Source organism: Rhipicephalus microplus, chromosome 7, assembly GCF_043290135.1.
Source record: "Rhipicephalus microplus isolate Deutch F79 chromosome 7, USDA_Rmic, whole genome shotgun sequence".
Lineage (NCBI taxonomy): Eukaryota > Metazoa > Arthropoda > Arachnida > Ixodida > Ixodidae > Rhipicephalus > Rhipicephalus microplus.
In genome coordinates, this window is record NC_134706.1 from 77,588,188 (window position 1) to 77,610,163 (window position 21,976).

Consider the following 21,976-nt stretch of genomic DNA (forward strand, 5'->3'; position numbering starts at 1 on the left):
TCAATTAGGGAGAGAAGCACACGTGGTGTGTGCCCCTGAGTAGCAGGATAACCTGAGCCAGATCTGATGCATATACTATCACTTTGCGCGTCAGCAACGCGGGAAGCAGGTGTTCGTAGCTTGAGCCTTGAACGCATGCAGATGTTCCACGTCCCACTGGCCTCTGTCTGGCTCCCCCAAGACAAGACATTCACCGCTATCCACGTCGCTGCCCTATTGCATTGCTTAGTCCAACAGTGTTGCTGGTCGGTACTGTTCCATCCTAAGTAGTCGGCAGTACAGCACCCTTGGCACAACTCGAACCCGGACTACTCAAACAATAAGTCATCACGCACTAACCCGAAGCGAAAAGCAAACAGCAAAGCTACGTTGGCGATTCTTCTATGCGTAGTCTGCGTTCTTCACTGTTATAAAGACACTTTAATTATTGTACCCAAGATGGACTTTCCACGCACAATCTCAGGCGTCATAAATTCACTGCGTCACCAAAAAATCATTCTCAATCAGTGCTAGCAAGGGTCATGCCTCATTTTTCTCTTGTCCCCTCACAGAAATCTGCGCAATCCCACCCACCAGCAAAAAGCACCATGTGAGAGAGCGTGCGTATGACATAACAGGCGCATTTGTAAAGTTCTGTGCATCTGCCCCGATAGAGCTCAGTTGGTGGACAACCAGGCGCTTGTTATCACGAGCTGGAAAGGTTGAGCTTCACCTCCAGGCAGTAGAAGTTTGTAACGCGATAGCGTTGGAGAGCTCGTGTCACAAAAATTCCACCATAGGCGTCAGCATCGTTGGTTGTGAGCGAAGAATCGTCCATGCACAAAAAATTTAGAAAAAAAACCAAATTAAACGAGGAATACCTTTCCGGTCTTATTGAGTATCGAGCCCGGGCCATTCGCGTGGCAAGCAGGTGTGCTATCACAAAGCCGCAATGTTTATTTTTATTACCTGGTTTTTTAGCGTAACATATAACACGAAAGACACAGACGAAAAAACACACAATGTACAATGCACCCAGGAGGTAACTTTACTCAACCAGCATAAACATGGTGTCGTCGAGTTTAAATTGGGGCAGAGTCACAAGATTCCCTACCCACGGGAGCCGATCGCGTGGCTCGGGTGCAGCTCTACCAACAGAAAGAACCCAGTCTATGCTTTCACGAAGATAGGCTCGGGTGGGCCGCGCATCTTTGTCGAAATGGTAGCCTGCCATTCTCGATCTCCACACATATAGTGGAGGCCCAGGAGCATGAGTGCATCATAGGGGACCCCGTCTTCCTTTTCAACATTCAGGAACCAGATTACGTACGGGTCCGAGGGAAGGTCCTTTTTAATAGCTCTCTGCAGCATGTCCGAAAAATACACACCCTCTCAACAATGCAAGAAGACGAGGTCAACTGTTTTGGGTGCCTTACTAATTATGCAATGCGATTCCCAAATGGGAAAAACATCTCTTCGCCTCCAAGAACAGTTTCACTGGCAGTGTGCCCGAGTGCAGTTTAGAGAAGAAATTTTTGGTCCCCGGCTGCACATGCATCGTTTCAACTTTTCATAAAGCATTGCTTCCTGGTCCTCTACTGTACATAGCCCGATAAAGCGGCACTGGGAACACAAATAAACTTGTTTTCTTTCTACACTCACAGGTATTTTTAGTAAATCTCACAGAAAGAAATTTTATACTGGACCCAACTTCTCTATAGAATCCACCAATACCTCCTGAACAAGCTTTGGCAGTGGCAACATACTCAGGGAGACATCTACCGAGGCGCAATCGACACATGTTACGCTGGAAAAAAACGGTGAAGTCCATAAAAACAAAAAAAAACATGTTTATAAGTTGTGGCAAAAACAAATACCAAGGCCAAGGCTCCCGTCTTTGACCCGTCTGAACACGCTAGTACGGCGGCATCGTTCCCAGTGCGAAGCCCACACAATTACGGCGAAGATACGGTGTAACTTCTGCAAATCAGTACGTGAGTAGTGCAGCACCTACAGCACTTACGAAAGCTTGCTTATAAAGATCTGGTTTCAGACGGTGGCTCTGGAAAATATTAACAAACGCGCCCCCCTCCATTCTCGGCTTTTTCCGGCGTATCTTTGACTTTATCTTGCGAATACCGAGCACTATCTCGATAAACGTCGAGTGGGACGCCCAAGTACTTGCCCGCGACTGTCGGCCAGGACACATTTGCAAGGTGGGCAGGGTTCGTGTGCCAATATTTGCGCCAGAGCTGGAGACACTTGGACCAATTACCTCCGCTTCCGTTGACATAGCTAAAGTCACGATGAATGCTTCGTTGCACGTTTAATGCTTCGTTGGTCTATTGAAAAAATTGCCACGTCATACAAAGCCGCGATTTTACTTGCAACTGCTTCGGAGAAAAGCACTACGCAAATATCATGTAAAAAAAGAAATCTTCTTAACGCATTTTGCTCAACACGTGTCAAAATGAAAACGAGCCCATTCGGCGCTTTGTAGAAACATTCGGGAGGCCATCAAACAACGCCAAAAAAGGCCAAGACAGTGCAGCCATCGCTGCTAAAAACAGACAGGAACTATAAGCAGCTTTAGAATTGGACAACAATGTCCTTATAGCGCAAAATTTATCATGCATTTTCAAAGACGTTGATCAATCAAACAGCAAATGCGAGATTAGGTGCTGCCATCTTTGAGGCCTTGTGACACTCTTTATGGCCTCCTAGATGGCGAGCGCGTAGCTTGTATCTTGGAGGCCATGCGACTTTCGCGCTAAATCAAAAACCTCTATGTACCATTCGTGCGTGCGTGTGTGTGTGCGTGTGTCTGTGTGCCATCTGTGAGACATTGTGAAAAACATGTCTCGACTACAGCAGAGCGCCGTTCCAGCAGAGGGCAGTGGCCAAACTGCGCAGTCTTGTTCATCATTGAGTCCCTGTGGGACATTCATGTCAAGTAGTGTCCCACAACTAACAAGCCAGCACGATGCTAACGTTCAAGAACGAGCGATTGGGAACACTACAAACACTGCCTTAACAGCGGCACTTCATGCAGCGTCTGGGTCAACTGATGCTCGACCATGAGGGAGTATGTGGTAGTATGCACTTGGCGGTTGAAGGGCGCACGAAGGGCCAGATTTCGCTATCGCGTTCAACTTCTAAAAGTGAAGATTAAGGGTCTGCCAACTTTTAGGGGCGAAGCTCCTTAAGGCGTGGGTCTGTCCATCCTCGGTGTATGTATGTAGCCACCTCTAGTTTAGTTCTTGCATTAGCTACTAGATGGCATGGCTGCCTCTTGTTCAGTTTTTCGATTGTTTACTAGATGGCGGGGAGCATTGTAATAAAATCCGTTCGCTGTTGGCGGGTGCTCGGAGTTGCCCGATGTATAAGGCCGCAGAACGACGAGCGCGCAAGGCGGTGGCAGCGCTGCTCGCAGACTGAATGCCGATGTGCGAGACCGCGAGTCAGAAGTACTCCGCGAAGCTGCGCGACGCTGCCGCCAAAATCCTGCTGTACGAGAGTGGGAGGCTGAAGCGTGTCGTCTCGCTGTGCGACGCCGCCGCCAAGATCCCAGCGTTCGAGAACGAGAGGCCCAAGCGTCACGGCAACGGCGCGAGGACCCTGCCGTACGTATACACACACAGTGTTTCTGACGTCTTTCTTGATGATGTAGTGGGCGAACTTTCACTGAACAGTCACAACTTTACCGATGATTCACCCTCAGCAGCTTCGCCCACTAATCATCATTTACCCCGTGGATATGCTGAGAATTTTTTTCTTTTAAATTGGTTTCAATAGCTCTACCCGTATCATCTGAATAATGAGAACACGTGACCATCGTACCGGTGGATGCCGGTATAAAATGGTTTTATTAAGAACGTGTTTTATGCTGAGGTCCACACTGGCTCCACTGTCATACTTCCGTCCCGGAAGAGAAGTTGAAAAAATATATATTAAGAGATTCCAAAGAAGAAACCGAACCCAAGCACCTGTCGCAAGGAATTGAACCATTAACCTGTCACTTCTCAGTGCATGGAGTTAAGCATTATGCCATAGAGTGTACGTTACCTGGACTGCTAATCGCAAGTCATTCGTATATACCGTACACCATTTAACAGTCATCAGAGCTTCGAAACTTTATCGCAATTTAGTTATATCTGGCGAGAAGGCGTGACAGGTTGGCACTGGGGGAGCTGTAATGTCGTCTCCTGAGCACGCGCGCTTCTCAGACTCTGAATTCAGAGAACGAAGGTCACTTCGCACACTTCCACGGCCACGTCTACGGAAGGATCGCACTACTCGCACATCATGCAGGAAGAATTTTGAAAGCTGTTTGTATTTGTACTGTGCATACTTTCGTGCTCGTTTCGTGCGTATTTCTGTTTGAACAGCGTGCCTTAAGTGTTGGGCTGTTAAAGCCGCTATTGCACGCTCGTCATGAGTGAACAAATTTGGTGCTTGGTTTCTTCTTGCAGAGTGCGCTGCACGTTTTGAGTTGCTTGCTTTTTCTAACGTGACATGGCACGTTGTTGGCTACATACCATGCTCACCATGTGCTCGTGGTCATTTGGCTGGCTTCAAATACCCGAAATTAGGCATAAAGCGGCGTGAATAGAAGATGAAGGCATGTGGCGGGTGCAAACATCTTAATAATCATATGCGTATAATGTAAGAACATCACTCCTTGCAATGCTCACAGTGTGCTAGGGGCCGTTCTGCTAGTGTCACATGTACCAAGTTTGATAGTACAGGATGCGAATAGACTATGAAGGTAAATGACACGTCCAAACATGATACTCATGACATGCGTGTCAAACAAAATGAGTACATGCCACGCTCATTATGCTCACGGATATTTTGCTGGCTTCACATACACGCCATTTGGTATTACGTGACGTTAATAAAAAACGAAGGTAATGAACTTGTGCAAATCATAATCATCCTACGCTTGTATTGTAAGAACATGACTACATGCGATGCTCACGATGGCTCGGGGCTGTTCAACTAGCTTAACATTTGCTAAATTTGTAATACTTGATACGAATAGACCGCGAAGGTTAACGACACGTGAAACCATGGTTATCATGACATGTATGTCGTGTTAAACATGACTACATACCGCGCTCACAATGTGCTCACGGTCATTTCACTGGCTTCACACACACACACAATATCGTTTTACGTGAAGTGAATGGGTGACGAAGTTATGTGACTGATGCAAACATATAAATTACTGCACACGTGTCATGTAACAGCATGACTACATGCCATGCTCACGATGTGTTTGGGCTTATTTCGCTAGCTTCATCTCTGCGAAATTCAAGTACGTGATGTCAATAGAGCATGAAAGTGATTGACACGTCCAAACATGATGGTCATAACATACAGGTCATGTAAAACATGACTACTTGCTACGCTCGTATTGCGCTCGCAGCCATTTCGCTAGCTTCTTATATACCAAATTAGGTGTTACGTGACGTAAGTGGATGACCAAGGTCATCCACTTACGCAGCAAACATGACACTTATGATATGCGTGGGATGTAAGAACATCACTACATACCATGCTCATGATGTGCTTGCTGCCATTTCGCAAGCTTCACATATCCCAATTGTGGTATTACTAGACGTGAATAGACGACGAAGATAAAGGACATGTCTAAACATGATGTGTCACGTCAAGTATGTTTACAAGCTACGCTCATAGTGCTGTCATGGCCATTTCGGTAGCTTCCCATATACCAAGTTTAGTATACGTGAGGTGAATGCACGATGAACACGAATACCTGCAGCAAACATGATAACCTTGACATGGAAGTCATGTACGATATAACTTATGTCCGGCTCGTAAGGTTGTGCTGACTTTATGTGAAAATTTGAACTTCCTCATTCGTGCTTCTTGTATCACTGATTGCCGCTGTACGTTGGATCTACGAAATTGTTAAAAGCACTAATAATATAGATCTACGCTTGCCCAAAAAGCAATTTAAGCTGCATGTGGGGAACTAAGGATAAACTCGTACTTAAGATACATGCGTCTATTACGCTAGATCTGAAGATCTTACCCCAATCGCAAAAAGAATAATGGCGGGAATAACACACTGAACCCACACTGCGGCGAAATAATGCTATAGGTGAACAGCGTGTAAGGTTGATACGTAGTGTACAGGTTGTTTAGATTGTGTAGGAAGTGTGTGAATAGTGGGCGAGATGCACAGAGGGCGTGTGTTAGTCAAGGTATGAAGATAAATGACGAGTTTAAGGTGTCGCAGAAGGGTGGAAGTTGTGAACACGTAGGGCCTACTTCTTAATAATTACTTTTATTTCATTACTCATACCGTTACATTTGAGAACATCTTCGTGCTTAGGTATGGCGAAAAAGTTAATGAAAGAAAGGACATTCGGGCTCATAGCAATCGCTATATATGTGTTTTCAGACAATTCAGGTAATGATTTCACTAATGGGTTAACAGCCCGGGTCAGTAAATATATGCTTATATAGTTTTAGAATTCAACTTCAAAAACGTGGTGAAGATTTCCATCTGCTTGCCATTCGGTGCGTCACCTTCCAGTTTGTAGCTGTCGCGTTCTTTGATTCCTCTTTGCGGCAAAACTGTGATTTTGTTTTCCGTTAGTAACGTATGCTACACTTATATTGAGCTGTGCGACAAAAGTGATTGAACTGCAATTCAATGGCGAGCACATTGAACGGTTTCACTATTTCGGGAAGGTGCATAGCCCACAGTTCTAAAATTACCTGCTGTATATTTAAGACATTTCTAGCTTGTTTGCACCTATTTCCTGGGGCGCCAAATACAGGCTTTTTTTATACAACCAGTTACAACACTATTTATAAAATCATTATGTCGAATACCCTGAATGCTTTTCCCGGCAATGCGAGCGAATGCCCTACCAGAAAATGCTATGCTGTCATTGTACTGTTGTAATGTATGCGTAAAAAAAACATTTTTCAACTTCAAGTCCTGGTATGGCAAAACTTTTGGATGAAGAATAGACCAATGAGTAATGATACGAAACGTACCTTACATTATCCCCAAAGTGAATGGGATCCAGTAGATTGAGTTCTTGACCTAACGCGCTCAATATTCATTATTCTAAATCTCTAGACTTTGTGCATTCGAACTACAATGACCTTTCACGGTATACTCGGCGTGCTTTTCATTGTTTTAAACTATAACCACCGTGTGGTACCCAACTTCCACGGAGTATCCATGGAGCATCGCCTACTTGGAACCTCTGCATCCTGAGTGTGACGCGTTAACCGCTGAGCCACCGAGGAGTACGTGCTTTCACGTTCACATGGCAAGCGTTTTATATCTATCCCTTGGCGCTAGTAACGGGAACCTCGGGGGTGGAGGCTCTCGTGTTTTCAGATAAAATATTATTTCCTTTTGACCTTACACCATTCTTCCAACACAGGGCGACTAAATTCTTGAATCGATCAACTATTGACTCAATTTAAATCGACCCCCTACGTGTAAAACGACGAGATTGACTGTTAAGTTAGTATACAATCAGTTGAAGAGCTTCGAAACTCACGTGTAACAGAGAAATGAGGTACTCAATCATTCTAATCACCACTACTTACTACCTATCACTGTAATCCGAATGATTTCCAGTATTTTTTTTCTGTGCAGCATCTTTCTTTTCCAGTGTGCAGCATGGTACATTTGCCAATCCGAAATGTGTTTTTCGATTTCATGAGGTTGCCGAGGCCAACTTACCTGTGCATGTGTTAGAGTCCCATTCGGTTATCACACAGCCGTTTGCCGAGCTCGAATTCACTGAAAAAAAAAGAACTAATTTATGTATCAAAACAACAGCCAACAGATCCCTACAGAAATTAGCAAAGTGAGTGCGAAAAGTATTCAACTGTAAATATATATCGTGTGTGGCTTTTCATCTTAAAATAACGATATAATTGTGAGGGACACTGTAACAAAAGAATAAAAACTATTTAATATCCACTGTTCTTCAACCTCCCACATTTACAGTGGACAGCAATTTTAATGCTGTCCACTATATCTATGTCTCGTCGCGGTGGTCTAGTGGCTAAGGCACTCGGTTGCTAACCCGCAGGTCACGGGATCGAATCCCGGCAGCGGCGGCTGCATTTTCATTGGAGGCTAAAGTGCTGTAGGCATGTGTGCTCAAATTTGGGGGCACTTAAAAGCCCCAGGTGGTCGAAATTTCCGGAGCCCTCCACTACGGCGTCTCTCATACTTAAATGGTGTTTTGGAACGTTAAACACCACATATCAAAGAATCAAACATATTTATTAGTTGTAATTATGTCACTTCAGGATTGCCGCAAAAGTGAACCCACTAAGAATATGGACAGTCAGGCTGTGCATTAGGATGTCGACAGCAAGGACAAACAGCCTGGGCTTATGATAGGAGTGAGGGTATGAAAAAGTGAACTTTTAGGGGCCTGACAGTGCCATTTGGAGACGCAATGAATCTTTTTCTTGTGCTTTATTTAGGCACCAGTGGTTTGGTAGACCTGACCTAAAAGATAGATCGGCGGTCATCTTTTAGTTATGTTAATTTTCAGTTATCGTTCTTTTTGCAGGCTCCCCCCAATAACTTAAAGTACTGTATGCTGCCTTGGATTACTGTACGATCTGTAATGGCAGCTCTGCCTTGCATGTTGGCCAAAAACAACTGTTTCACTTGTGAGTATTTTCATTTCATGCTCACGCTTGTGCTACTCATGTGTTCTCGGTTAAGAAGTTGGTCCAGTAGAAATTGAAGCATCCTTTATGGCAAAATTTAGTCTCTTTGGTAGCTGAATACGATATAAATACGAGGCATGTGTTAGCGGAGAGCTGCGAAGAAATTTAACCCTCTGGTATATTTTCAACGTGTAGTCATATCGCGCAGAAGACGGCCTGTAGCGTTTTACCCCCCTCAAAGTGCAACCACCATATATGTAATTGAACGCACTACTTTCGCGCCAGTAGCCAAGAACCACAACCGGGGCACCACCACGGGTGTACCAGACGACATAGTTGAACTAAACGGCCCAGTTAGAAGACTTGGGGCCAATTTGAAAAGTCGAAAAACTTCACAGCAGTGACAGCACCGAAAAAAAAGTATCATCCTGTGCCCTCTGCTTCTCTGTTTGCGGTTGTTCCCGAGCTTTTTCAGTTATGAACACTACAGCTGAGACAAGTCAGTTATCAGGCTTGATGTTTGACTTAGCGCCTTCGATACAGTGTCTTGTCTGTGGACAGAATAGCGCAGCGCAGAAGGAGAAGCAACGAGTAGCAGAGCTAAGCTACCGTTTCCGGGTCTATTCATGCTCGTTCAAAAAGGGCGGGTTATTTCTTCTGTGCATATTCAGAATTCTACTTCACGTCAAACGATGCGGAATGTTATCGAAGGCATCCACTGAGCAACGGATAAGCTTAGTTTGTTTGAAGTCTGCTTCACCCGCCTTCGTCGCCCCACTTGTATGCTCTAGGCCGCGAGAAGAACATAGAATGCAAGCGGGAGAGTTACTTATTTAAACAATATAGAAAACATAATGCCAACGTTGGCGCTGACTCCAAAAGCTCGTCGAGAGTATTCATATGCGTGCGATAGAAATAAATGTAAACATGTGCATTCGTTCACAGTTACGCATAATATTGTTTTACAAGATATTTATGTAACTTTTTGCAGCCAATGTTGTTAGATCAATACTTGGGTCACGCGTCGCGCCGTAGTTGCCCGCTGTCTCCGCGGCGGCCGGTGTTGGTAACCACTCCTAACGAAATAAGAGAAGAACCTTTTGCAAAGGACATAGAGGGGCTCGAACCTGGGTCTCTTGCGTGCCAGCCAAGCATTCTACCACTGAGCCACGCCTGTGCTTGGGGCTTGTTCGTAAACTTGCCTTGGGCAGGCTTGATGTCGCGAATGCAATCGCGGTAATATGAGTAATAAATCGTTTTAAAATAGAAAAAAAAACAACCAGGCATCACACAATGCGAATAGCGTATACCAAGTGGATCGTCAAATGCTCTAATCCATTACAAAAGCTTGTTGGTGACCCCCTGATCACTGAGGTGCATACCCACATCAAGCGTGATTCCTGCCCCGCCGCAGTGGTCAAGTGGTTAAGATACTCGGCGGCTGACCCGTAGGTCACGGGATCAAATCCCGGCTGCGGCGGCTGCGTTTCCGATGCAGGCGGAAATGTTGTAGGCCCGTGTGCTCAGATTTGGGTGCACGTAAAAGATCTCCAGGTGGTCGAAATTTCTGGAGCCCTCCACTACGGCGTCTCTGATAATCTTATGGTGGTTTTCGGACGTTAAACCATACATATAAATCAATCAATCAGGCATGATTCCTCATCGCAATCAGCCAATACATGAACAACTGGCACAGAATTTGAACATAGCACGACAATGCACCATTCGTACTCACTAGCATTTCAGCGTTGATATCACAGACACGACCAATAATTGCTTATCAATCATGTGGTTTCTATATATGCACTCAGATGCATACCGTTTGACCATATGAAACCAAATATGATCCCAGGAACATGCATCGACCTAGTATTTGCAAATTTTTCACGGCAACATATACAGGAACTGCTCATCCTTAATTTCACGGACCATAAAGCCATCATAGTGAAGGGACATCGCAAGCCATTCATCGCCTCTAACATATAAAAGTTGATTTCTTTATATACACTTAGTGTTGCTAATGATGTCTTTAGATCTTGATCGACTCGGCAAAAAACACATGGAAGAGGCATGGTTTTACCATTGATTCTCTACCGAGTTTTGCCCCCTCTTCATCATTCACCCCATGAGCGTGATGTGATTTTTTCGCAGCTTTCATATGCATTCGACTCCATTGTTTTAATACATTATGAAATATTTGCACGTATTGTTAAAAAATTCCGCTTCTTGTGCGTTTATTTTGTGCTGACTATTCACTTGTTTGCTCTGTACCATCTGTAAAGTACACAAAGGTGACTCCGCTGGATGCAGCGGTTGCTTTTTGCTGAACGACTGCACTGATAAATCATAAAATTAACTTATAGTCAAGTTTTTAGCAAGCGCTAAATTAACTTGAAGTCAAGTTTATATCTATCTATCTATCTATCTATCTATCTATATAGCCGTGAACAACATTTAACTCTCTTGGCTGTTTCAATAACGGCATCGATATTAAAATTGTTATGACATAACATGAATGTGAGACGAGCATTACTGACTAATCATAACATGAAAATTATGAATGTATGTCATGAATGTCATGATTTACTTTTCATGATCTCGCTGCTTTTGCGGTGGTATCATTTTCATGGCATATTGCAAAACTGGTAGGGTCTGACATGACTGCTTGGTGAACACAACTGAAAGATCCTTATGTGGAAATCATGATATGCCTGCCATGTAAGATCATGATTACATGCCATGCTCATGATGCACTCGTGGCCGTTTCGTTAGCTTCAAATGCACCAAATTTGGTATTACGTAAGGTGAACGGACGACAAAAGAAAATTACACATTAAAACATGATAATCATGACATGCTTGTCATGTAAAGGATGACTAAATACTACGCTCAGAGTGTGCTTGCGGTCGTTTTGCAAGCTTAACGCACACCACATTTGGTGTTACATGATGTCAATAGATTGCAAAGGCATATTACTGGTGTAAGTATAATAATCATGAGATGCGTGTCATCTAATAACATGACATGTAATGTTCACGATACGCTCATGGCCGTGTCGTTAGCTTCAACCATACCCAGTTTGGTATTATGTGACGAGAACGGACGAAGAAAGTTAAACACGTCGAAACATGGTATTCATTACATGCTTGTCGTGTAAGGTATGACTACGTGCTATGCTTATGGTGTTCTTGCCATCGTTTTCTAGCTTCAGATGTACCAAATCTCAATTACGTGACGTGAATAGACGACGAAGGTAAATGAAACGTCCAAACATGATAAGGATGACACGGAAATCAGGGGCGGCAAAATTAACGTCTGCCTCATAAAGTTGTGAGTGAACTATCAACCTTCCTCATTATTCTTCAGATATCATCGATTCTCACTGTACGTGGAATCTGCCAATGTTTTTTTTAGGTTTACTTCCTCCTTTTTTATTGCAATAGCAACTATATAGGCACACTCAGCTGGATTTTGCCGTTGGTGTTGGCGTCGATGTCATTCACCGTATACGTATACGTATCTATATATATGAAAACAAAAAGAAAAAAACAATTCATAAAAGAAGCCATCTGGCACGGTATCGAACGTGGGACCTGTGCGTCGTGAAGTCGAGGCGTTAACCACTGATCCATCCCGACTATTTTTTTTTCTTTATTTTCGGTAAACTTCACAAACGTGTTGCTACACTTAATATATTACGATTCACAACGAACAACACAAAAAAACTTGAAAATAACTAAGCCCGTCAAGCCTTACTATGACACATCACGTTCTAGAATTCCTTCATGGTCAGTAGGGCTTCTACCATTTCTACCCATAAAGGTACACATTCGTCTGTTCTTACTACCTCGAGTAATCTTGAGATGCTTTCTTTAAAATACTCTCTTGCTGGTCTTCTGTCTGGGTCACAATGAAATCCAGCCATTCTAGAGCGCCATATACTGTGCAAGGCAGTCATCATAATAAAATCGAAAGGTAATCCATCCTCGTTCTCTATATCCAAATACCTGATCCCATGAGGATCCAACGGGAACTCTTTTTTGATTGTCCTTTGTGATACGTCCCTGAAATAAACTCCTTCCCAACAGGGCAGAAAAACATGGTCAATAGTTTTTGGTTTCTTACAGATTAGACAGTGAGATCCCCAAGGCATATAAAACCCACGCTCCCCTAGGAAGGTTCTTACAGGAAGTGTTCCAGTGTGTAATTTGAAAAAGAACGTTTTCGCACTTGGAGCTGCTGGCATTTTTTTACTCGTTTAAGTACATTCTGACCCTTGCGTGCGGTATATAGCGCTCTATACAATGGGATGGGGAGCATCGTGTCACATAAACTTTTTTACAGTTTTTTCTTTCCAACAGACCTCAGGTAGTCAGTTGAAAACCGAACACACAAAAACCGCACGCTGGCCACAACTTCCTTCATGTACCCTTGCACAGCCCCTGTGGTAACATGAGTGCTCACAACAAATTCTGGCAACAGTCTACTTAGTCTTGTTTGACACACTGTTAGTAGGAAAGGATCTCTTGTCTCGCGAAAAAAGAAAAACCTATTTACTAACTGCTTGATAAACAGATGTCCTAGCCCAAGGCCTCCACACTTCATCCGTCTAAACAAATTTGTGTGACTGCACCTTTCCCAGTTAGAACCCCACACAAATACTGCAAACACCCGATGTATTTTTTGCACACTGACCCGGGAACAGTACAGCACTTGCATCACATACCACAGCTTAGACACAAAAAACCAGTTGCATGCAGTAACCCTAGCAAACATGGACAGATAGGTTGCATTCCACCTATTCGCTTTCTCTTTAATTTCTTTCGTTTGCTGTGTCCAATATTCATCAGTACTTTTGTATGACTCGAGTGGTACTCCGAGATATTTAACTGGTGTTCTTGTCCATTTAATGGCTGCGAAAATTCTCGTGTTGAAGGCCAATATTCCTGCTAGAAGCCGAGGCATTTACCCCAGTTTATGTGGCTTCCTGTAACTTCGGCGAAAGATTTAGAAACTCTGATTGATTCTTCAATACCTTCATAGGAAGTGCTACAAATCGCAACATCATCAGCGTATGCGAGTAGTTTGACCTCTGAAGATTGTACTCTAAACCCATTATTGATGTGATCCATCCCGACGGACATCCTTCCCCGTTCAAACGGCGAGCTATTTATATCTACGGGTTACCGCTGCTGTGCTTTCGGCATTACCAGGAAGATGGCGCAATGAGTGCACGTTGCCACATCGCACAGCGGCGCCTATCCTTATCCCTTACCCCTACTTTGTCTTGCTTAAAGAAGGGGAGCTACGCTCGCTCGCGCGCCCTTATCTGGCGGTGGTGAAGCGGGGAGGCACGTACGCCTTCGCTGGCATTGGGCTTTACGTGTAACGATTCTGCTGTAGTTACCGGGAACACAAAGATCACTGCAATCATTACTGTCTCTGTTCGCGAAAAGCGCAAGCTTTTCAGACTAAGCGAAGTAATAAATGAGACGCTTATGCGCGTGCATCCGTATCTGTGAGTCCGTTTTGTGCATAAGTTGTGCGCGAGAAGTGTGGTGCATGTTTCAATTTGCTTTCCAATCAGCGCGTGACCTTTCAAAATGTTGCTATCGCGTTCGTTGCTTTGCCTTTGAGGCAAAGCTTGTGACTTTTTTTCTTTATTCTACAATATTCCAACTTTTTTTTTCAGAAAGCAGCTATTTGACAAGCCTCTGTAACCCTGTCCATCTGTAACGCACTCTCCCACTGCACCTGCTTGCATCTTGTACCACATTCTCATGTTCTGTACCAGTCCAGAAAGACATTCTTCCTCTCTTTTGCTTCGTGGGGACGATGGAAGGGGCGTTCGCTAGTAAAGAAATCCCAGCATATCCACGTAGCGATTGAAGATGAGTGGGGTGAAGAGTTCGTCAGTCCGTCCGTACCTGCGTTCATCCGTGTGACTGTTGATCGTCCATCTTTGCGTTCGTGTCAGTCCACCCGTCCGTGCATCTGTGCGTCCATGAATCAATCTGTTCTTCCGTCTGATTATGTTTCCCGCGCGGACGGATGCACCAACGCACACACGGACGTGCGCATGGACGTATGAGCAAACAGGTGCACGAAAGATATATGGGCAGATGGACACAAGAAGGGACATACGCATGAACGCACGGACGGATGGACGGAAACACAGACAGAACATTGGACAGATGGATAAACAGAGAGAAAGACTGGCGCAAGGACGGTCGGTCTGTCCGTCCATCAGTCCGTCTGTTCGTGCGTGTGTGTGTCTGTCTGTCTGTCTGTCTGTCTGTCAGTGTGTCTGAGAAAAAATTACCGATCAAGTTTCTCTGTCAGACGTGACGTCCGATGCGGTGCTATCCGTACGTATGACGAAGCTGCTGCGGATACCGCTGTCTTACGCGTGCATGTAGACGTCGAATATCTGACGCAAATCTTATCGTATCATGTGTCGGGCTAGCTATCTACGCGACCTATTCGAATCTGTTTTGCGTTCACAGCACAGTACGGTTAACGGCACTTGCTGCTGCTTGACGTGTGGGAAGAGCGGGGGTCGTCAGTTGCGTTATGGTGACTGAATCATACAACATATGCAATTGCCGTGATCTAACACACAGACGCGCGTGCGCATGCACGCACGCGCTATATTCATGCAACGACCACACGAATTCCCAACAACATCGCAGCGAACGGTTGGTAAGGTGTTGCGGAGTGTGTGGGCGTCGTAGGGCACCATGTCGGTGCCCAGCTCGTTGCGAACGCGAATTTCGGCGTGGAACGCATCTTTTTTATGTACTTTTTTTACGTGTCCCAAAACGGTAGGCTGCGCGATACGAGAAGTACGACACACAAAAAAAAATAAGAAACGTGAATGCATAGGGCAAATCGTTAATAACAAAAAAAAAAAACACGCACGCTCACGCCACTGCAGTGGCGTGAGCGTGCGTGTTTTTTTGTTATTAACGAAGCACATGTGCTTCCATAAAACATGACAGCCAAGAATGATGAACTATTCATTTACATACAAATTACTATGAGTTGCTGAAACTCACGCAAAAGAACATAATTTTCTTCCTTGGATATTGATCGAGTGCCTTGGAATTATGCTATGTGAATTTGACACATCAACAGTGCATTATGATTCCCACCATAAGGGGCCACAATCTTGGCAAGTAATAGAAGTACTCTTCCCACCTGATGTGCACCTAACGTAAAGAGGCCTTGTTTCTCAAGTTAGCAATATATATATATATATATATATATATATATATATATATATATATAACCACTGGAAAAATATACCAGGTGTAACCAGAAAAAGGTGCACCTGCAGTTTTAAAGTTTAAAAGAAGCAATGACATGCCAACCATCCAAAATAGAACGCCGGCCGAGAAAGGAGCATCAACCAGTATTACAGCAGCTAAAAGCCTGCTAACAGCTGAAGGTAGTCATGCTGCTCTTCCATTCAAGTATAGTGTACACTGAGAAAAGATACTGAAGATACACCATCAGCAAATGACAAAAGCAATACAGACAGAGCTTTCTCTTATAATACAAAAAGTCTTTAGCTGAGGAGGCAAATAAGTCATTGGCACACAATAAGTGCACAAAAAAAAAGCTGTCGCACGAGGCTGTCAGCGCTTAGACAACACAGGCAAAAATACAGTAGATTGAAGAAGGGAAAACCCATAGCAAAAGTTACCGTACTCCTGAGTTCTTGCTTTGCGTGCAAATGAAGCTAGCGTGAAGTTGAACACTAGATTAAAGCACCACAATCAAAATCTGGAAGTCAATGCTTTAGGAATAATACAAAGTACTGAAGAAGCATGCAAAGAGCATTCCTGTGAAGGCAAATATAAAAAAAGACTGAAAGCTCTGTGGCCCTGAACAAGACAACACCACAACCAATCGAAGAGCCGTTCGGACACACCAGCAGTTCTGGCCAACACTAAAAAGTCACAAAAACATACCTTTAATGCCTTTTTTACAAGAGAACTTCAAAAGAAATGTACATACACCAATGCCAGAAGTATCGATGGAAGCTATTACTCATATTCAGCTCTTCATTGAAACACTGACAGAAGATACTTGTACCTGGATGCATAATTACTTTGGTACAACTCAAGAGCGTCGACGCCAAGTGGCAAAAAAATTATGATGGAAGACTACAATGTGATCAAATGCACACGTCAACCACCAACCAAGGTCCTATGCTAGATTGAATATCGCAAAAAGTCTTGAACGCCTAATGTCACTGGCTCATACTCAGCGTTCTCAATCAAAATCTTGACCTCCCACACAGCATATTATTTCAACAACCTGCCACCTCTTACCATGTCATGAAACAAGTTCGAGTATACACAAACCTTCCTCACCGTTAGGTAGTTAGATAGCTCCCCTAGTGCTTCACTCTCGGAACACATAGACCAGGGCCGTAACTAGACGGGTAGTGAGGAGGTTCTGAGCCCCTGAAGTATTTTCATGCTCTGACTTTTCGTCAACAATAGCTTAATCTGGGCAAGTTGGTTCATCGTGGTTGTGTTTTAGTAACAGTGAGAGAAGTTCAGGAAGAGACAAAAAGGACTGGAAAGAGCGCTGACTGCCAACTAAATATTATTGAAGGTACTACGCCCACTTTTTTACAGAGTACAAGAACAGTGCTCATGCACAACGACACATGTGAGACCATGATAATATAATCTTAACTGAGAAAAGAATACTCTCTCTCCGAAAGGATGAGTGAAGGTATACTGATGCACTGATCCATGGCCTTCCTGACAAGAAAACGCTTTCACAGTCTCTCTTTCATTTCTTGTTCTTGCTTTTTTCAAAAACAGTGTTTTATGAAACATAGAACTGCACTTACATTCTTTACAGTGTATGGCCATGCGACTACCATGGCCATTCTTAACATTTTAAGCATGCTGTCTTGCTCAAACATTGGGGCATTGCCCAGTTTGTCTTATGTTTACGTTTCCACGTGTCAATAGTATCTCATACACAACATTATATTGGCATTCAGTATACCTATCTTCGAGAGGAATGGTGAAATAATGGCTATTCCTGTTGCTTTTTAGTACACACACTTTTGAAAACTTGCAAGGGATGGCAAATAACAAGATAAAATCATATCGGCTCGCTATTTTCTTTATATTGTGAAACACCTTATGTACGTACGGTATAGCATGCAAAGATCTTTGGTCATTCTGTTTTTATTTTGGTCCTGTTTTGTTTAACTTGACTTTCTGCAGGAGCATTTAGCACACGGGTGTGATGGTGCTGTTGGGATATCCAGCATCCTTTAGTCTTTTAATCTGGTTTTTAAGGATTACCTCATCCTTGTGCTCACATGACTTCTGAACGGTGGCCTCAATGCACGTGGTGGCAATTCCTCTGTGTAAATTGTGCAAATGTGTAGTTATGTGTTATGATGTACTAAAAAAGATGTCCCAAGAATCAGAATAAGTGACAGTAGTCAAAGTTTTTGTCACTGCCTTTATACAAATACCAGTTTATTTGTTGCCTCCTGCAGTATTTTAGGGCCTCTTATATAGATAGGATGTTTTCTCACTTTTATTACATTTTTGTATTGATGATCCCATATGCTCAGGAGGTAGAGTGTCGTTATGTTCTTTCTGATAACTTCTAGCTTCTGAGCAAAGATAATGTTTCAGAAAAATGAAAAAAGGCTAGCATAATATTAAGACATGGGAAGAAAGCAGAGTTTATCAAAAATGAATGCATTAGTTGGGAATGAGAAAAAAAGATGGATGACAGGTCAGTAATGTCAATTAATTTATATTAGGACACATAAAATGTAGCAGAGGGTGGCAGGTGATTAGTTCCAATGAGATCGAGAAATTATCAGCCATAATATGAAATTGGCTCATACAGGACAGAGAACATTGATTCGGCTTCCACCCTGCAGTGGACATAATATAGGCTTAACGCTAACAATGAGCAAAGCCTGTGAAATTAATGCTCCATGAAATGAGCAGTACTGCACAGATTGCTGTGCTAGACTTCCCATTTTGCATGTTTTTACCAGCTTATCCTGCTCGCTGTTCAGACACAAAGCTTCACCAGAAAAACAATGTTATACTTGGTGAGGATAATGCCAGTGAATTCAGTGTTTTATCTACACCTTTCCTTGCTTAAGTCCTCCTCCAAACTATACGATTTTTCTTGGAAATGTTCTGCTTACAGCACACCAACCGATCAAGTGAAACAACTTTATTGGGGTCCTGCAGGACGCGCCCTAGTATGCAATCACCATTTCACTTCACGTTACAACATACTGGTGGTAAAAATATTCTCTGCAGGGTACAGAAGTGCATGCACTGAGCTAGCTTGTGCAGCGCGGTCTATTCCAGAAAGCTGAACCTATGTTTGGTACAGAATTTTGTAACCACACGATGCTTGCACAGATTAAATGTGGCCACACATAGCAACTTCTGAGCTTTTTTATGAAATGATCTCGCAGTATCTGAAAACATTTGTTTTTTTGTTTACTTCATAGTTCCCAGTGAAATATTTCTCTAGTTCCTCTCATTGAATAATGGCATTTGGTGTGACTAAGGTGTTCCTAATGCCTCACTATGAGATCAGAAAAACGATTCTCCTTGAAATTGCTTCACAAGCATTGCCTAAGATATTGAATGACACTGCTTGCACATGTACAAACAATTGCTAGTTCTATTGAGGGTTGATGATAAAGGGAATCAGTTGGTGCATCCAAGCCGGACAGAGATTGACTGGCCCTGAAAAGGGCCGTTTAGTTATATATCTTGCAGCATGTTCCAGGTAGACAGGGCTTCATTCTGTAGAAATGGTAACTCATCACACTGGTTCCCCAGCATGAAGAACATAACTTGATGCTAACACTGACTCAGATGTTCTGAAATGTCATAGAGGGTACATGAAGGCTGGGTACAAGAAGGTTGCAGTTATACTAACTGTACAGTCAGCATGCTTGTGTGATATGCGCATAGCTGCATCAAAGCCACGTGCGAGAATTGAGTGAACAGCTGAAAATCTCCATGGCAGCATAGCTTAAGAAGTCTGTCATCCCTTTTTTGCCAGTTTCCAATATCATCCTTCCCTTTTCATGTATCTTCTTTCAATATATCTGGGGTTTTAATTCCCAAAACCACGATATATTAATGAGAAGCAAATTTTGAACATCTGGTGTTCTTTAACATCTTCACTTGTTTGCAGCGCAACACCAGAAACACAGGACAGGGAAGGAGCAAAAGAGAAAGAAAAGACGGCGCTGACTCTGAAAAAGACTGCACTGACATCATGACACGCACATGTCATGATGTAAACTGCCCAAAGAGTGGCCTACCATGAGAATAGTGAAAAATTGGGAATAGGATCTACCAGTAAGGGCTTTGTGTGCAATTCACAAACAGTGAAAAAGATCCACCAGGGGTGAACCACAGGTACATGGTGCACTCTGGTTGAGAGAGAGCAGAGTAAAACAGATGTGCCAGACAGGAGATTATAAATGGTTTTGTCTGGAGCTGGTGCCAGACCGAGCTCTGATTAAGCGTAAGGGAGTATTGAGCGCCAAGCCAATCTGATCCCATTCCTGTGATGGGGTGCAATGTGATGAGAGGTGCGAATTCCATTTTCTTTTTTTTCCATGGGTTTAGGGAAATAATTTTTCAGGGATCAGATGAAAATACCTCTGACATACATAATAACATGCTTATTCTTGGGCGTAGTCATGCCTAGCCACCAGATTGGGAGAAAAAGGAATGTTTCCCGAAATGTGCGATAAAGTGTTTGGTGCTACGCCTTGACGGAAGTATTGATAGGTGCTTTGGAAATCGGTGCGCCATTTCTGTAATCGTTAAATATGCAACTGCATGTGCCACTGCTAGGGATAGCGTGACACTCCCAGCCATTTCGGGGTAAGCCGTTTTAATCTACATGAAGATGTTAATGAGCCCGTTCTCCATCACAGCAGTAGCTGTGGCCATTCCTTCAACTAGGCCTACTGCAGCACCAACTAAACGTCTGCATGAATTTAGCGCTAGTACCGTACATAATAATCAGCACGTGCCTTGGGTTCACTTCGATGGTGTTGTGAATTCATCTTGGGTGACAATGGTTTAAGTTGCATGCGTGCCTTAATCATTATTGCAATAGGAGACCATGATTTATCGTCACGCATGGTGTTGCTTAGCTCGGTCCTCAGTGTTCGAAGCTGGTTCCGCCTTGTGAGTGCATGAGAGAGGCACAAGAGTTGATTTCTGCTCTGTGTTTCTATAATTCCCTAGCCTGTATTATACAGGAAGCGGATAGTGCTGGTGTGCGTCAGCTGCCTCAGTGCGCTCTCAACCGCCTGCCTGGTAAGACTGATAGCTCATTCTATCAGCGCCTTGTCGTACTCCCTCCTCACACTGCGACATGTCCTCCACTTGGAGGACATGATGACAGAACAAGATGATACGAAGCCCAAAACCGCAATGTTTGCAAGCCACAACCCGAGCAAACAATTCAACGGTGAGGCCAGAAAATCTACCTGACTAGGCCTGGAGCAACAAGCCAGAGAGCATATTCTTGGCTGGATAGATGGATGGATGTGGGCGTACCCTTTAGATCGGGCGGCGGCTAACGTCACCTAGCCGTAATGCTTAGTGAACTAACCACTAGATTTTTTTTTTCCCCTTTAAATAGTAAAGTTGGACGGGTACTTTGAAGTGAAGGGTTTAATTTTCAATCGTGCCTTGACTTTAGCCAGCAATCAGATAACCTACTTCTAGTTAAGTCTACCCGCTTAAAGTCTATTTTGCCCTCCCTGTCCCTAAACACCAGTGCTTTGAAAAACTCTGCGCCATCATCTTGAACTATAAGGTGAAGCCCTTTACAGAGCATTGTCAAGTGTTCGGCAGTTTTTTCTTTCTCTTCGCACGCACTGCATATTGTGTCTACCTCTTCATATTTGGCCCGATATGTCTTGGTTCGCAATACTCCCGTCCTGGCCTCAAACAGTAGAGAACTACCCTGAATATTATCATAGATTCTTTCTTTGATAATTTCCTGCTTAAAAGTTCGATAGATCTCTAGTAAGGACTTCTTAATCATGCCAATTCTCCACATGTCAGTCTCCGTTTCCTGCAGTTCTTTTTTAACCGATAGTTCTTTCTGGTTTGGCCACCTGCTGTTTTCTAAGTATTTACCAGTCAATTTCCTGGTTCGCTTCCTCCATTTTGTATTGACATTCTTAATGTACAAGTAGCTGAAAACCTTCATAGCCCAACGCTCCTCCCCCATTTCTCTCAATCGCTTC

The 21,976-nt window shown here is 43.6% G+C and overlaps 1 protein-coding gene across 11 annotated transcripts in view; it reads right to left on the reverse strand.

Annotated features, from left to right (window-relative positions):
• LOC119179860 (japanin-like-RA2) overlaps nt 1-21,976 on the reverse strand; it is a 162,797-nt gene that overhangs the window by 108,724 nt on the left and 32,097 nt on the right. For all 11 annotated transcript variants that reach the window (XR_012884937.1, XR_012884938.1, XR_012884936.1 and 8 more), the window contains exon 4: nt 7,721-7,780. Coding sequence is in view for 8 of the 11 variants with exons in the window: in XM_075869293.1 (XP_075725408.1) it covers nt 7,721-7,780 (60 nt within the window). In the remaining 3 variants the exon portion in view is untranslated. The remainder of the gene's footprint in view (nt 1-7,720; nt 7,781-21,976) is intronic.